The 18,057-nt window shown below is 45.3% G+C and overlaps 1 protein-coding gene and 1 long non-coding RNA gene across 2 annotated transcripts in view; one reads left to right on the top strand and one right to left on the bottom strand.

Moving 5' to 3' along the window:
* Positions 1-14,202, top strand: part of TBX15 (T-box transcription factor 15) — a 101,600-nt gene extending 87,398 nt beyond the window's left edge. Inside the window, exons 7-8 of the mRNA XM_039255672.1 lie at positions 2,538-2,635; positions 13,418-14,202. Of these exons, the coding sequence (XP_039111603.1) occupies positions 2,538-2,635; positions 13,418-14,202 (883 nt within the window). The remainder of the gene's footprint in view (positions 1-2,537; positions 2,636-13,417) is intronic.
* On the bottom strand, positions 6,570-13,544 carry LOC120247648. The gene is made up of 2 exons (XR_005532373.1): positions 13,486-13,544; positions 6,570-6,746 (listed from the first exon to the last, which is right to left on the bottom strand). It is a non-coding gene; the product is annotated as an uncharacterized LOC120247648 (long non-coding RNA).
* Positions 14,203-18,057: the final 3,855 nt, after the last annotated feature.

The raw sequence follows: 18,057 nt of genomic DNA, 5'->3' as shown, positions 1-18,057 counted from the left end.
CGGTCACCATTTACTCATTGGTAATGGAACCAGAGGGTAAAAGTCATATCAGAGATTTCAGCCCAGGGTCAGAAAGAACTTTCTAACATCTGTTAGAAAACTGAATATTTCCTTAGGAAATACTCCAACTAAGGCTGAATAGCCATCCAAGATGGCATCACAGAAAGTAGAAGTAGGTGATACCCAGGAACTTTCCCAATTTTTTTATTAAAAAAAATTTTAATGTTTATTTCTGAGAGAGAAAGAGAGACAGAGCATGAGCAGGGAAGGGACAGAGACAGAGAGTGAGACATGGAATCCAAAGAAGGCTCCAGGCTCTGAGCAGTCAGCACAGAGCCCGACACAGGGCTCGAACTCACAAACCGCAAGATCATGACCTGAGCCGAAGTCAGATGCTTAACCAACTGAGCCACCCAGGTGCCTCAACTTCCCCAATTTTTAAACCTATTGACTCCATGACTCAGTCTTTCAGGTGGATTTTAGATTTGGACAGATGGGCAAATGGCCACTATCTTGTATAGAGTTGACTGCTTAAATAAAATCATGGATACCTTTGCCAGTCTTTTTGCCTGTTGTGAAAATGAAATAAAAGTTTTTTTGTATTTCTTTAATAAATACAATATTGGCAGTATATCAGTGTGTTACTGTTACTTCAGTCGTTTGTCACTTTATTAGGAAATGAGAAGGTACTGTTCTTTGTCCTTGAGCTAATATTTTGCCCCTTGTTAGTACATGTTCCTGGGAAGAATGGACTCGGAGGTGGAAAACAAAGGCCTTGCCATTTGCAGTGAGCCTGCCATGCCATTAGAGGGAATCCTAAAATGTTCTGGTGCGTGGCCAGCATTCCAGAGCAAGGCAGTGAGATCTAGGCCCGGCCTATCTCTTTCTTATAATCATCAAAGCTCGGTATGCCTTCATCTGCCTATCCCCTTATTATTGTGAACTCCCTAATAGCCTGCTCTCTTTCTCTCCACAAATAGCTTCATGTACTGTATTCAGCATTGATGTAGGTGACTATGTGGACATGTCTTCTATTCCTACTTTTAACAGATTAACAGCTAATAAACACCATGCAACACCCTCTCTTCTCAACCTCTTCTAAAAATACAGAGTTTGATTTGCCAACATCGGTGTATTTAAAGCCTCCAAGATTCCAGGGAAGACTTTAGAAAGTTAGCTGTGCAAGGAAGGCCTGTTCAGAGGGGAAATTTTCCAACACAAAGAGCCCATCAGTGTATCAGCAGCTCATCTGAGAAGAACCTCAGGGGATCTTATAGTCATTTATAAGGAAAGAATATTTGTTCTCTTAAAATAAAACTTCTCACTTTATTCTTGGTCTGCAGGGCTGAAGAGAACTCTGGAAATGTACTGCTTAGGGAGTGGGACAGGCAGTGTGTTTTCATCTTAAGAGCGAAAGCTTGTCTTTTCCAGGAAGGGATGCCATGTTACTTCTAGTAACTTTGAAATGAAAGGACTGTCACCTCCCTTTCTCTACCCTTCTTGTCCTGCCTGCCTTGTAGCCTCTGAACTTCCTTTCCCTCCACTTAGAAGTGAAGCAATTAGTTTTAAAGAAAAGTCAATAATCAGAAGCTGTGTTCAAAGCTTTAAACAAAGCCCCAACCAGTACTCTGTTCCGAGGACATGGAATTAGCAAGAATATGTTTTGAGATAACTTGGTTATGTTGAAATGACGCCCATCAGCACCTCATAAATATGGCAGAGAGAGAATTTACTGAAGGGTAAAGTAGGCACTACGTGCATATTTCAATTAACGGAACCTCCAGTATCAATGAAACAGAAGCCTAATGTATTTTACAAATACCGGATGCTTCCTGAGGTCTGACTGTCTCAAGTAAATGACCCTCAATGACCAGATTGATTATTAGATTATAAAATACAGATAAATATTTACAGAAATGTCTTGGCTTTTTTGCTTGAGGTATAATTTCTGGGACCAGCCACTTTTTTTGCCTTCAGGTGGGTGTTTTTTGATGCAACAGAAACTCAAGTGTATATGCCCTGCTTGCCTCTGTTGATTTAAGGAGACTTTATAGCCACAGCGATTTGACAATTTCATTGACTCCACATACTCACTGATGGACTTGGGGCAGTCTGTGTCAGTTCACTGTGGTAATGATAATGACATCGTCTTGTGCTAGAGAAACAGTCAGTGCTACTTCCCGTTCAACTACATTCATGATTTTAGTGACCTTGACATCTAACATTTAAGTTTTTTTCAAGCAGACCACACCTCCTTTGAAGAAAGCTTAGAGCAGAAATCAATCATAGTTATGACACACTTGCAAATAATCTGAATTGGGCTAATTTCTTTTTCTTTTCACATTTCAGTGTCATCTGTACCTTGTGCTCTTCCAGACTGATTCCCTCCTCCCCTCTCCCCACCACTGCCCCATTGGTGATATCTCTTAGTGCCTATGTCTATACCACTTGTCAGACAAACCACCTCAGATTTTTAAAAAGCCGGTGCATTTCTTGGCATTATTTACAACTACCTTTGTTGGTTCTTCTCTCTGCAGAACTGGACTGGAAGCCATCATGGAGACTTACGCGTTCTGGAGACCCCCTGTGCGTACACTCACCTTTGAGGATTTCACCACCATGCAAAAGCAGCAAGGTAAAGTCCCAGGGCATGGCCTCTGCTTAGCGATGGTGCCAAGGAGAGAGTGGGAGAACTGAATATAGAACATCTGGCCCCATGCCAAGCCATGAGTTACACCCGTTCTTCTAGAACGAAGAGTACTTGGTGGCTCTGTAAATAACCGGAACGTAACCACTTGTGCAGACAAGCCCGTTCCAGAGGCAGCTCGCTGTCCCATTCCTAAAAGCAGGGTTATGTTCATGATTACGATGGTAGTGAAATTATTTCTATCCCTGAGCATTCACACAACCCTCGGTATTCTAAGAGATCTTCATAAGAATTTCATTTATTCCTCATGGCAGCATTATCAGCTTTCTTATTCTAGTTTTGTAGATGAGAAAAAACTCGGCCCTAACAACGGCAAGGAATTGCTCAGGTCTGACTATGAGGGAGCTGCTGCAAGCCCCTCAGAAGCTTGCGATTTGTGTTCGCTTACATGGAACATTGCCTGTCTCAGGTTCATGGGCTGGGTGGACTTCTTCTTTGCACGGTCTGTGCTTTTCTTCCAGCTTCTCCCTTCTCTGGCAGCGCCGGTCGGGAAGCCCGTGGCCTGTGCACAGAGGGCTCGTGGACTGACCTCAACTCCTTTCCTCAGTCCCACCAGTGGCTCTTCCCAGCGCAGCCCCCGTTCACCTGGGGAAGCCTCCCACAGTGTCAGACGCTTTATGAGTCTCCCTCTCCAACCTCCTCCTGCCCCAGAGTGGCACCCATCAAAATTACAAAGCGTATTAGGTTCTGCCACATGGCTGCCCATTAATAGAATTCTAAGTTTTGAAATTGTGGCTCTGCCAGGTGGGAGACGTTTCTAGGACTTGATACTACATTAGATCACATTCCCTCCCAGGGGAGCTTCCGGTGGCTTGCACACTAAGTTAGGTTCTGTAACCTAAATTATTGAGCTCTCTCAGGTTGTAAGATAAAGTGATTGAAAGCATAGGGTCTGGGGTCAGATGACTTGGGTTAGGTTCTTCCTGGCTTTGTGACCATAGCCAAGTCCCCAATCCTTTCTGATACATAGTTTTCTCATGTGCAAAATGGAAGAATAGAAGAGAATTTTTGTGAGGATTAAATGAGACAATGGAAAAAGGGAGCACTCACGACATGCTAGCTCTTGTGGTGGTGGTGGTGGTCATCATCACTACCCCTCTCTGTCCCTGTACATGGGTACCTGAGAGGCAGGTGCATCAGGGACAAGAGATACTGACTTCTGATTAGTAATTATTTAAAACATGATTGACCTTCATAGGGATCTGGTGAGGCAAGTAATACAGAATTCTCATCTCTCCCTCTCTCTCCTTTATAACTGGAGGAGAAATGGAAGTCCTCTGCATGAAGCAGCCTGCTTCTCATAATCCTGTGACACAAGAAGGATCAATACATCTTCAGGGTGTTGCTATTGCTTTGAGGCTCTCATGCCCTTATGAGGCAGAGGTATTCTGATAGTTGGGAAATCTGGGTCTCCATCTTGGATGGCTGCTAACTCTTTATACCCTTAGGCAAGTTACTTCTAGTGAATGTTTTCCTCACCTACCAAAGAGGGGTAATTTTTTGTGAGATAATTAACATAAGCATGCTTCATAAAGGAACATGTGTCATTTTCATGCAAAGACACTTGATCCTGTTTGTTTCTGAGGTGACTCCTTGCTTCTCTGCCCTTGCTTTCCTTGTTGATTTCCCAAGCTCTAGCTAAGCAAGAGTTTGTACCATGAAGGCTGGTGTGAGGATGTTGGCAGGGATATTGCCACTTCTTGAGAGCAGGCGTTGGTGGTGACATTGTGTTCACTGCTGTGTTCTCAAGAACTGTCATAGGGCCTGGCCCCCAGGAAGTACCTAATGAACAATGCCAAGTGAGGTCACTTGGTGGCACTGTGGCTCAGGTAGGCAGGGTCACTGTCTGATACATGTACTTGGAGCACAAGCATTTAATATGTGTGTAGCTGTGGAGTGATGGCTGGGATTGGCAACCTGTATTTTAGCAGCACGTGGGGCCATTAGGCAGGTGCAGGCACAGGGAACTGGTGTGAGTTGCTTAGGTGTGAAGCATGGCCAGTTTCACTGTTTTTTTTTATTTTTTTCTTGTGTTTTATTTATTTCTGAGAGAGAGAGACAGCATGAGCAGGGGAGGGTCAGAAAGAGAGGGAGACACAGAATCCGAAACTGGCTTCAGGCTTCGAGCTAGCTGTCAGCACAGAGCCCGACGCGGGGCTCGAACCCACGAACCCTGAGATCATGACCTGAGCCGAAGTCGGATGCTCAACCGACTGAGCCACCCAGGCGCCCCAGTTTCACTGTGTTTCTACTGAAAATTTACCCATTTGATAAATTTATTGTTGACACTTGGAAAACAATGGTTTAAGAGGAACTAGACTTTCAAAGCAAAATGTCACACTTATTTAGTGAGTCCATTTTTTATTGGTTGGGGGGGATGAAATTGTAATTATTAGATACATATGGTAGTGGGATAGGGCTAGAGGAAAAGCCAAAATTCTATTCAGTTGTTTAATTGGAATCCATTTTTAAACTATACACTGAATTTGATCTAGAGTCTCATTATTTACAAATATGTGGCTTGGTTTCCTGACATTAACAAAGGACATAAAAGAGACAACATTCACTCCCTCCTCCATTAAGAACTAAGAGTTGCAGTAGCTCTGGACAGTATCACTCATAAAATGAAGAAAAGAGACATAGTCATCTGTGTTGCACTGTCTTGTGTCTTAGAAGAAGTAGAGAGTGATGAACTTCTGGTGGAAACTTCAGTGGAGACTGATCTGGTAGTATTCCCTTTTGGTGAAGAGAGTATTGGCTGTGTTGACACCAAACTCCACGAAATGACTGACTTACCTAGTGTCCATATAACCTCACTGCTTCAGACACATGAATGTCTGGCATGTCAGATACATGGCCTGAAGACTGTTTTCTGCTGCTGCTGCTGCTGCTGCTGGAGGCTAGACTCTTCTGTCTGAATGAGGTTAAGGATGCCTTTTTCATCCCATCCTTGCCATCATTTTTATTTCTTTTTAATTTTTTAAATGTTTATTTATTTTTGAGAGAGAGACAGAGCACAAGCCGGGGAGGGACAGAGAGAGAGGAAGGCACAAAATCTGAAACAGACTCCAGGTTCTGAGCTAGCTATCAGCACAGAGCCCGAAGTGGGGCCAGAACCCACAAACCATGAGATCCTGAACTGAGCCAAAGTCAGATGCTTAACCCACTGAGCCACCCAGGCACCCCTATTTCTCTTTAACTAAGACCCATTTGTTGATAAAATTTCAAGGAAAGCTCTTAGTTGAATTAGCCATAGTTTTGCAAAAACCCAAATCCTTCTATTAAAAAAAATATATTGAATGGCTATTCTATATAGTTGTTTTCTCCTATGGAGAAGAATGCATGGGATTCATTATACTCTGCCTTTTACACAAAGAGAAGCCAAGGCACAGAGCAGTCTACTAACATATCTGCCAGTAAATGGTGGCAGAACTGAGTTGAGGATTCCAAAGTGCATCTCCATCTGGAGAGGGCAGTTTCCTCTCCATTAGACCACATTTGACTTCTTCATTCTTACTTACTAGAGCTTTGATTTTCCATGACACTTTTTTTTAAGTTAACACTTCCAATTGATGTTTTCTTGGCAACGCCTTGAGCATTAACTGTAAATATGCCAATATTTTATTTTTATGAAGTCAAGTGTATGGAAGTGTATGGTCTTACCTTCAGATGTCTTCATTTAGAATCAGCAAGGGAGTTTATAGGTTTGGGGAGTCTGGAGATAGGAATTCTATTTCAGGAGTGGCTTCTGCCTGAACACTCCTAGTGGCAGGGACAAAATGAACTAACCAAGTAAGTGATGCTTCAGGATGTTGACTGAGGGAACACAGACAAGAGAAGAAAAAAGAAATAAGAGCCCAGGTCAGTTACAGTCAAGTGCAGTCCCCTTGTTCTGATGATATATACAGTAGAGCTGTTTGTAGGGCCCAAACTGAAAGCACTTTTGGGAGCACCGTCCGTCTCGAAGGGGCTGACAACTCTTGTACCAAAAAGGAACCATCTTGGACCAGTGACACCAGAGCTGGCATTCCATCTCCATCTGTGGAAATAAGGAGACCTGCCATTTATGAAACCCTCCCTTCTCCTCAAATGGTAGCAGACATCACTAGAAAAGATTCCAATACCATTGGGTCTTTTAAATTTTGTCAGGCAGTTAAAAGGATATGGGCATCCCTGTTGGTGCTGGGCTTTTCATCAGTCTGATCGGTAACATTTAGAGGTTGGTCCTAGAAAGGGATCAGATGCTGAGAAATTCAAACCAGTAAAACACAGGGAAAGGGGGACAGTTCAAGGGACAGCTTGTCTTTGAATTACTGTGGATCACTCTAATGATTCAGAGATGGCTACTTATGCAGATCTTATTGATCACGGAGATGAGGAAAGATGGCTATGAGGAGGTCATGACAGGGATTGGAGGGTATCTCAACTCAGTCCACTAAAACAGTTAGTGGGGGCATATATTTTGTTTAGTCCCAAAGCCCCTGATGCTCAATGTGTCCAAAATGGAGTGCACTGATGTACTTCACAGACTTGGCGCCCTCTTCTGGGGGAAGGACACCACTATAATCCTGGGTGTTTCCCTCCTTCCTTCCCCACCGTAGGCAGCCCTCATCACCAAGCTCTGGAGTCTGTCCACACCTCTAACCTCCCTTGCCACCACCCTGCTTCAGGCTCCTGCCTGACTTCACCCTCAGGCCCTCATGGTGGTAACTTAACTGCCAGCAGCTGTAGACCTATATCTTCTTAAGTTTCAATGTGAAGGAAAGGGTCATGTGACCCTCTTATGTATGGTTTCTAGCAAAATCTCTGAGTCTCATTGACTCAAACTGCATCATCCCTGAACCAATCACTGTGGTCGGGATGGGGAATATGATGTGTGAGCTGTCCAGCTCTTAGAAAACAAACCAGTTCATGGAAAGTGAAAAACCAGGGCCAGCCCACCTAGACAAGGTAGGTGGTAGGTGTGAAACAGGGTCTTCCAGGAAACAGAGCCTCAGAACCCAAAGGACCAATGTGAAAAATGAGAATTGGGTGAATATATTAAAAACTAGATTAGGGGCGGGGCGCCTGGGTGGCTTAGTCGGTTAAGCGTCCGATTTTTGCTTAGGTCATGATCTCGCGGTTCGTGGGTTCGGGCCCCGCGTCGGGCTCTGTGCTGACTGCCAGCTCGGAGCCTGGAGCCTGTTTCAGTCTGTGACTCCCTCTCTCTATGACCCTCCTCTGTTCATGCTGTCTCTCTCTCTCTCTCTCTCTCTCCTAGAAGTGAATAAAACATTAAAAAACAAACAAACAAACAAAAACTAGATTAGGGGCACCTGGGTGACTCAGTCAGTTAAGCATCCAACTTCAGCTCAGGTCATTATCTCACGGTTGGTGGGTTTGAGCCCCACGTTGGGCTCTCTGCTATCAGCGCTGAGCCTGCTTCTGATCTTTTGTCTCCCTCTCTCTATGCCCCTCCCCCATCTCAAAAATAAATAAACATTTTTAAAAAAGGAAGAGGTTTGGATCTATGTATATCTTCAAACTTTAGGGAGAAGGATGCATTAGGAGTCTTTCTAAGATTGAAGCCACACAATTCGTATTAGCACTATAATGTTTCACATTTGCATTTTAAGAAGTACTCTCATTTCAACTAAGGATAATTCCTTAGTAGGGAGGAACAGACTTGTGATCCTTAACTTTATGGCTTCTGGGTTTATTCCGTGGGATCAGTCCATAGGATGCTGGCATTTTACCTTTTCCCTGATTGAATGCCTCAAAGGCGGCTACTCTGGGACACAGTGATTCTACATTCTTCAAGGGCCACATGCCACCAAGTTATATGAGAGAAAAGTTTGGCTTGTGGAACCAAGTAATTACATGGAAATTTATTCTTTACTAGCCTAGATGGGGTCTTGTTTTTACTGTTTTTCAAATTTTTTGGGGGGTGAGGGGGGAAGCACAACAAAACAAGCCCAAAAGGAAACTGTATGTGAAAGCCTCCATATTACAATCTGGAAGTGATCAATTTAAAGATGCAAAAGTCAGCAGGTTTGGTCTTCAGGATTTTCATGGTCACATTTTACTTGTCTTCATGGTACAGAAGTATATTCTAGGTTATTGTCCTCGTATGGAATCGCTGCTAAACATGTATTCTTCTCGGTTCTTTTGGCTGTGAGCCTTGAATATTGGAACCAGTTAATGTTGAATACGAATTTCAATGACTACCTCCTCACTTGGGTCCCTGGATGAAACAAGATGCAGGGAGGTGGGGCGGGTGGGGGATTGGTTCTGGAATACCAGAGTTCTCAGCTACTTAGGGCATTACATTTTAATCACCTCTCAGACATGGATTAAGACCTCTGAGGTCAGTGGGAAAGGCACCAACCTACCTATCTATGTTCAATTCTGCTTGCTTGATCTGAGAATAGAGATGCTAGGCATCAGATTTCCATTCTGGGCAGGGGTGAGGCGAGAGGGAAAGATAGTTCAGAGAGGAGACAGAGCTGCTTTAGCCTTTGGGAGTATGGGCTTAGTGGGCTCCATGGTCACGGGCTCAGTGCTCCATCATTTGCAGTCATGGAGGCTCCCCCCAGCTCGTGACATCCGGGCATCTAGCTGTGACATAGGCTCACCAGTGCGTGGGGAGCCCGAGGTGCTCAGCTCGATGAACACAAGCCGACACCCGAGAGTCTCCCCATAAGAACCCAAATGTCCTGGGGCGCCTGGGTGGCTTAGTCGGTTAAGCGTCCGACTTTCACTTAGGTCATGATCTCGCGGTTCGTGAGTTCGAGCCCCGCTTCGGTCTCTATGCTGACTGCCAGCTCAGAGCCTGGAGCCTGTTTCAGAGTCTGTATCTCCCTCTCTCTCTGACCCTCCCCTGCTCACGCTGTCTCTCTCTCTCTCTCTCCTAGAAATAAATAAAAAATATTAAAAAAAAAAAAGAACCCAAATGTCCTAGGATTCCTTTCTCCTTCTTCCACTCCTTCTTCACTTATAGAAGGGAAGAGAAGAGGAAATAAGTATTTAATCCCTTTGTACACTTGGCATCTCCTGTTTCTCGAAACATCCCTACAAAGGGAGATACCCAAAATTCCATGTATATCGAGAGAGGCTAACTTGCAAGGTCCCATAATCAGTAAGACGGCCAGCCAATCCGAAACTCTATAGTCCATGATCGTCTGCTAAATAAAGTTTAAATCAAGGCTCTTGAAGCATTCAGGAGCTGGCAGGTACAGAGGGGTGAGGCAAGAATGCTATACAAGAAAGGGAGGGATGCTTTTCTTTGAGAGGCAGCTCTGACCCCTGTGGATCAGCATGGCCTGGCTTCCTGCTCTGCCCTAGCTCTTCTATGATGAGAGGCCTCAAGGCGGCCAAGTGTTGAAATGCACAGGGAGGCCAGCCTCCCTCCTTCTGCTTATTTAGCACTTGGCTGGCACTCCCGATCTTGTTTAACAGCTGACAAGCTGTTAGATCGTAAGAGAGAAAAGGCTTCTCAGTATCTCGGTTTGCTTCTCTGCAAAATGAGTACCGCAGCCTTCTCGTTCTGGGTGGACTTTGAAAAATAGCTGTTATTTGTATTGAGTGCTCTAAGTGTGTAGGAACATGTCTTCAAAGTGAATGGAAGCAATGTGACCTTCTCTTGGACAGGCTTGCTCCCCGGCTTCAAACACTAGTTCACGTGGGGGCTCCCACCCCCTGAAACTCAGCAGGCCACCAAGTCTCATTTCCAGTGAGTGTCATTTAAAAGCCAAAGCAAGCTGACTACAAACTTTTTAACGTGTACCTCTCATCTGTTCAGCAGAAATCCCTGTAACTTGTTAATAGTTCCCTCTTATTTTTTGTAGTGAAACCAATTGAGGCCTTAAATCAGTACCATTCGTTCCATCGTGGGCCATCTGAGAAAACCATTTAGAGTTGTAAAAAGTCATCTGCTCCATCCTGCACTTCCTGCTGCAGGGCGAGGGCCAGTGCCTGTCGGAGCGTACCCGCAACAGGACAGTGAAGTGTGCCAAACAGGGGGTCTCTTCGGGGACCACATAAAACCAGATCTGGGAGAGCGGGATGGACTTTCAGAGAGAGGAGACCAGATACATATCCCATAAAACACAAATCTCTTTACAGCTGGAGTCAAGTTTCTCCATTTGTGCCACAGCACTCATTTCACTGCAGCTCACAGTGGTTCAAGTGGAAGAGGAGGAAAATGGATGTAGGATGTCGCTTGCAGAAAATGAATCTCTGAACTTCCCCAGGAGGCCCAATTGGCTCGGCCACTCAGTGGCCCAAAAACAAGAAGTGGGAGATGTTCTTCCTCGCCCCTCTCTGCTGTCCTCTTCCAAAACTCCTTTATTTCAAAAGGATTCCTCAAAAAGTACTTGTTTTTGGCTGTTCACACTTTTGTGTAAGCTTCATCCTCAGACACAGATATGATTCTGACAAGAATAGTTAGAAGCCTATCAGTTTGAGATGCTCTTTCACAGATGAGGAGAATGAGGAGGCACCGCGCATTGCCCGTGGTCATGGGCTGGGTGGAGGCCAGCGGACCTAGAATTAGTCTGGGTCTTCTTCCTACCATGGTCAGCTGCTGGCTTACTTCTCCCAGGGGTATTTACGATGTTGGCCTTACCTCAGTTTGTGGGATAAAAATCTTTTCACCAAGTCTCTTAAAGGAATTTAAGGCATGAAGAAGAAACAAAGGAGAGTTTCCTGAAATGACTCTAAAGGCAGCTACTGTGTGTAGTTCTACCTTGGAAGTTCATTGGGGTAATTTTTTTTTTTTTTTTTTGACCAAGAAGGAGACGATAGTGGTTGGATTTTGTAAAAATTTAACTCTGACAAAACTGTTAACAGGAACTAAGTGTGTACTTCCAGTCAATACTACTACCGCATCTGTGCGCGTAAGCTGAGGCTAAAAATCAACTTTGGGTTTCTCTTTGAGGTGTCTGCCTCTCAGTGTGCACATCTGGGCCCTCCTCCCTGGCACACCTGGATGGTTCCTCTGGATCCCAATGTCTCTGGAATTCTGCTGGCTTTCTTCACATTTCTCTCACTGATAAAAACCTTATTCCTGTTCCTTCCCACTTAAAATGTCCTTTAGCCTTTTATAGCAGCTCAAGTTCCTCACACCAGGCTCGCGGGGGATCAGGGGCTCTCAAACAACTCTGGGAAATTCCCAAGCTTGCCCTGAGGGAGGGGTTCCATCATGGGAGGGTCGCTATGGAGGACACAGCAGCCCTCCCACAATAGAACTTGAATGAAAGGTCCAGCAGCCCCAGCAGTCACCACTGCCAGTGGGCAAGGCAAGAAGTTGCTGGTACCCTGCTGCTTCCTAGCCCTGGGAAAGGAGAGGCTTGGAAAGGCCATTTTTTGGCTTCTGAGAACACAGTTGAAGTAGGTCGGGTTGAACTGGCCCTTCATCTGTTGGTGCCTCAGCCACCAATCCAGTTCTAAAAGCTACATGCCAGAGGAGCAACTCTTTCAAGGAGATGAAAGGGACCTGGGGTTCCTCTAACCTCTCTACTAGCAAGCAGCATCGGTCTCAGAAATGCACATTCTCAGGCCCTGCCCCAGACCTGTAGAATCAGAAACTCAGGGTGGTAGGTGGGGAGGATCAGCAATCTATTTCGGCAAGCCTTCCAGGTGATTTTCACGGCCCTTAAAGTTTAAGAATTGCTATTCTGGGTACTTTGAAGTAAGGAATTTGAGTTCCGTCATTGGTTTTCATTCCCTGGCTGTACATTAGAATCATTTGATTATTGTTTAGTTGGTCTGGGGTGGGATCCTGAAACTTAAAGCTTATAGATTCTCCTAACTTACCCAGTTCAATTTCTCATCTTCTAGATATAGAAACAAACCCAGAGAAGATAAGGAATGTGCTCAGGGTGAGCTGGGGGTTAGTGTGGCAGAGCTGTGAGGACACAGATCTCCTGACTTTGGGACCTGTCTGAACTCTTACCTCACAAATATCCCAAATCCACAGACTACATTTACAGTCTTTTTTCCAGTCTCTAAGACTGGACAGGCTCTTACCAAGGGAGATTAGCAGACCCTCTGGATTATAATGAGTTAGTTACAGGTTAGCTTTGCTTTATGCTAACCTAGCTCTTCCGGTTGTACTCATAATATCTTTCATGTGACAGAACTTCAGCCCAGTGCCTCCCTTCCTACCTCCTGGGCCCCTCTGCTCAGCCCTCCCAGGCCTCAACCTTGACCCAGTACCCCATTTCCTCTGTGGGTACGGTCCTGAGATTTGGTATGCTGTGTTTTGACCTGGAAGACTACATATGGCAAAGTCAGCAACAGTCCCAGGTGAAAACACACATTTAACGCCTTTCCACTGAGAACGGGGGGTGGGGGGTGGGTGGGAGGGGCAGTTTCAGGGATGGATTTTAATGTTGATTACCAGAGGTCTTACTGGAAAGTGAATTTGATGGTGAGAAATGGCAAAGTGAATATTGGAAGGGCTTATTATTATTATTTTTTAAAAGACTTCAAAGGCACTTATACACAGAAACAGAAGTTTAGTGTTCTTTTGTGTTACCCCCCTTTTTTTGGTGTGTGTGTGTGTGTGTGTGTGTCCACAGATAGAATCGCTTAGGTCTGCTGAGTTAAGGGAAAGCTACGGTTCTGTACAAATCAGCCCGTCTTGCACATTTGAGGATACGTCCTGCAAGGCTTGCATCCGGCCTGGACGGGCCTCTGTCTCAATGGTACTTACCTTTTATTTTTCAGGGGGCAGCACAGGCACTTCCCCCACCACCTCCAGCACTGGGACACCGTCCCCTTCAGCCTCGTCTCACCTTTTATCTCCATCCTGTTCTCCTCCGACATTTCACCTGGCCCCCAACACTTTCAACGTGGGCTGTCGAGAGAGCCAGCTGTGCAATCTCAACCTCTCCGATTACCCACCGTGCGCCCGCAGCAACATGGCAGCCTTGCAGAGCTACCCGGGGCTGAGTGACAGTGGCTACAACAGGCTCCAGAGTGGCACCGCTTCAGCCACCCAGCCCTCGGAAACCTTCATGCCTCAGAGGACTCCATCCCTGATCTCAGGAATACCGACTCCTCCCTCGTTGCCTAGCAACAGCAAGATGGAAGCCTACGGTGGCCAGCTGGGGTCCTTCCCCACTTCCCAGTTCCAGTACGTCATGCAGGCTGGCAATGCCGCCTCTAGCTCCTCGTCACCACACATGTTTGGGGGCAGCCACATGCAGCAGAGCTCCTATAACGCCTTCTCGCTCCACAACCCTTACAATCTGTATGGATACAATTTCCCCACTTCTCCCAGGCTAGCCGCCAGCCCGGAAAAACTGAGCGCCTCTCAAAGCACTTTACTCTGTTCTTCTCCTTCCAACGGGGCCTTTGGTGAGAGGCAGTACCTGCCCACGGGGATGGAGCACGGCATGCACATGATCAGCCCTTCGCCCAACAACCAGCAGGCGACCAACCCCTGTGACGGCCGGCAGTACGGGGCGGTGCCAGGCTCCTCCTCCCAGATGTCCGTGCACATGGTGTAAGGGCCCTCCGAACGCCGCCCGGCGCAGGGCCCCATAGGCTCCGTGGGCAGATCCTCCTCTCCGGGAGCCCAACGCCTTTGAAGAATGGGAACTGTGTATTTGTTTTGTTTTTTATTTTTATTTTTTTTCTGGAGGAGGAAAGCACATCCCTAAGAACAACAAAAGACATTGAAGCCACTGAAGGATACATACAATCATCTCCGACGCAGTGGCCATTCTCCTGCCTTCCCAAACCTTAGTTTTCTAAAACGTTGTCTACTCCAGAGTGGCCTTTGAAGAAACTGAATAACCTTTTTATAATAATGTTAAGGGAGATGCTAGCATGTAGCAGCCATAAAAAATTACCCCCACACAAATACAGACCTACCTACCTACCTACACACACACACACACACACACACACACACACACACCCTTGCCTGCATGCACGCACACATATATATTCACACACAAACTCTTACATACACCAACACACACACACACACACACACACACACACACACACACACACAGACTTGGAACTGGGTGAACTCTGTGGAGGGGGGCCCAGACGGGTGCTTTCACCAAGAACCGGTCTATGTACCACGCTAGATGGACTTGGCCAGCAGTAGCTGCCAACCTTTGTCCCCTGCAGCTTACGCTGTTTCTGGAATGAACCGTGTAGCCTGGAACCCCCTCCTATCCACGAGGGCGGACAGACACCACCACTACAACGGGACTTGGCTTCCTGAAAAAGATGGCTTCTGAACTTTGGCTCTCCTCACTCGGCGAGCTGTCGCTGACGGTCCCAGCGGTACCTGTGGAAAGGGAGTAAGAGCAGCCGAACGAAAAAGGAAGAGAAGGAGTATAGTGGGCAAGAGAGAGGCGGAGAGCGAGACTGAGAGAGGAAGTGTGAGCAATGGTGAGAGTTATAACGCACCGAGGAAATTGGTTTGGGTTTGTTTCTCCCTGTCCCCCCTACAGGTTATAGAGAGAATCGTGGCGTTACTGAGGAGGAAACGTCTCTGGGACACTGGGCAGAGTCGGGGCACTGGAGAGGACCCGGGCAAGGAATGCACTTGGATCCCACTGCTCTGACCTCCGTGATCCGGAAGAGGGGTGCGCTGCCCAGGAAGTGCGGATTCTCCAGCCGCAGCCTGGGGGGCGGGGGGGGGGGGAAAGAAGGAGTGTGAAGAAGGAAGGGTGTTATAATCCCGACAGATGATACCAAGAGCAGAGGCGACAAATCGAGGCCTGGCTTCCACACGCCAGATCCAGACACCTGACCTGGATTGCCTGCCCTGTGGCCCCCGGGGCAGGAGAAATCCAGTCACGTTCCAGAGAATTGCAGATGGGCCTTTCTGCATCCTTCCACCTGCCCTTAGAGCTCCATTTTTATCAAATAGTTTATTGCATTTTGAAGTTTTGGGTTTTTTCCTTCATCTTTCCCTTCCCCTTCAAATCCTTTAATGTTAAGAAAACAAGTGAAGTTTGGTGCAAGCTGAACTTTTTAAGTGGTGTGGAAATGCAAATAATACCAAGTAAAGTAATACAGATATTATTAAGATTTTTGGTTTTGAGGTGTTGTAGATAAATGTATTTATGTGCCTAGCGGGGAATCCAATATTATGAATATTAAAAAAAAATGGGGGCAATAAAAAGGGTATGTAAAATATGTATGAAGTAAAGGTGTATAAAAAAATGTGCCCTTATGCACGGAACTGTTTCTAAGTGCCAAGCACAGAAAGCCGCTAAATAAAATCTTTGCAATTGTTTCCTGCGTGTTTGTATGGAAAAAATGGTCTATGCATTTACATTATGTTTTGTAATAAGCACAGCACTGTCATCTATATCACTTAACATGAACTCTGAATAGACCTCACAAAGTAGATATTACCATGCTTATTGTATGGTTGGTAGCTGAGCTCCAGAGAAGTTGAGAGGATTATCCGGGATCACACAGTCTGTCAGAGAAGAACCAGGACTTGAAATCAGGTCTGACTCTAGTGGGATGTTCGCTCTCTCATATTAGCTGCAGTTGCCAGTGAGTCTAGCAGCGATCCTTGTCCTGGCTCCGTGCCCTGCGTTATACCGTTCTTTACATGATCATCTCATCTCAGCCTCCCACCATTCTGTGAGACATTATTTTGATCATCCTTTCATAGATCTGGAGACAAGTGTTAAAAAGATTCAGTACTTGATTAAAGCCCTCGGGTAGCAAGTGGTTGAGCTGGCCACGTGACCTCAGGGTCCTGCAGAGCTTCAGCTGTCCCATAAAGCACTTGGGCAATCAGGAAAGAAGTTATATCCTGAGGGAGTGAGGGGAGAGTGCCTCTAGGGCTGTTTAATCATAAATGTATACTCTCCCCTTTTAATGCACTGCCACAGCACCGGAGGCGTGATTTTGAGTTCCCATGCACCAAATGACTTATAAGAGACTAATAAAGTGCCTTGGGCTGTTCCACTTTTAAACGCTTCCCCATATTCTCTTATTTGAGCCTCATAGTGTCCAAGAACAGACAGGGAGGGTAGGAAATATTTTTGCAAATGGGAGACGAGGGTTCTTAAAGTTGTGACCCACCTGTAACTCAAAGTGGCTGGGAAGCAGCAGAGCCCAAACTCGAAATCCCCTGCCCTCCCTCTATCCTGGACCATTTTCGGTAGACAGTGACAGTGGGAGCCCACTGACCCATTTCATCAGGGCTTGATTTGGGGTGTCAGGGTGTCCAATACACACACATTCATTGGAAATGGAGCTTGTTTTGGGGAGAATAAAAACTTCAGTTGATCATTGCATGGTTTTATAAATAACTTCCAAGACTGGCATGGTAGTTAATTCCATTAGCTATCCCATGGTTGCTGAAATAACTGGGACAATGGCTAGATCTCCAATCTCCATGGATTGTGGGCATGCCTATCTCCAGACTTAAATAGGCACTATTTACTTGGAAATCTTGCAGTCAACCCTTGGCTTCATAATGGTGGGCAGAAAACAGCTACATATAAAGCTTACAGTTATTTCTTTCTGATTTAGCAGCATACCAAATATTATCAACTGGCCTAATAGCGTTTGAGGTTTTAGGTAACAGATAATCATAATATGCCAGGGAGCAAACGTTACATAAAAATTTCCCTACTTCCACTGAACAGTAAATAATAATTTCAACAATCATTCAAGAGTGTTAATTACAGAAACTTCCCATAATTTGTATTAATTAGAACAGTCCAAATCAATTACATCTCAATTATGGCATATGTTTCTACCTATAAATGAGAAAGTTAAATGGGATAAAGAATTGCCAAGACTATGCTCTACCCAGTTCTCTTTAAGTAATGGTGAGAATTCATTATAACTGGCATGCTGATTACATATATACAAAGAGCTAGTAGAAAGCTTTTCTGTTCTCATCCATGTTTCTGGAGGAAAGGCTGTCTTGTTCGTCTTTGCACCCTAGGGAAGTTTGTGACCCAGTATAGAATCTCAATACATAGTCATTCTTACTGCTGAATTTGTCGACCAAACCCATTTTTCAAGGATAGGGCAAAATGGTTGCATGGCTGAATTCTCATTGACTCCAAATGAATGGGTCCAAATTAACAAAGATTTATTCTTCATATGGTATTCCATGGAAGATTAATGTAAATTTAATTTCAATACTAGCCCACCAGGATCCACTATACATAATGGAGTAAAAAGAAAAAAAATGCATGTCATAGTTTCTTTCTTCAAACGGTTTGCTTTTCAGGCAGTCATGCACCTTGTGGGGCAAATGATCTAAAAAACTAAAAATTCAGAGAAGATGCTCAGTGTAAGAAGGTGAGGTTGGAAATGTTTTCACTGGTTGAGCTTTGAATGATACTCAGAATTTTATAGAA

The sequence above is a fragment of the Hyaena hyaena genome, unplaced genomic scaffold (genome assembly GCF_003009895.1).
Source record: "Hyaena hyaena isolate Hyena2069 unplaced genomic scaffold, ASM300989v1 scaffold_539, whole genome shotgun sequence".
In the NCBI taxonomy this organism is placed as follows: Eukaryota; Metazoa; Chordata; class Mammalia; order Carnivora; family Hyaenidae; genus Hyaena; species Hyaena hyaena.
Note: the sequence above shows the minus strand (reverse complement) of the source record. Positions and strands in the feature narration are given on the sequence as shown.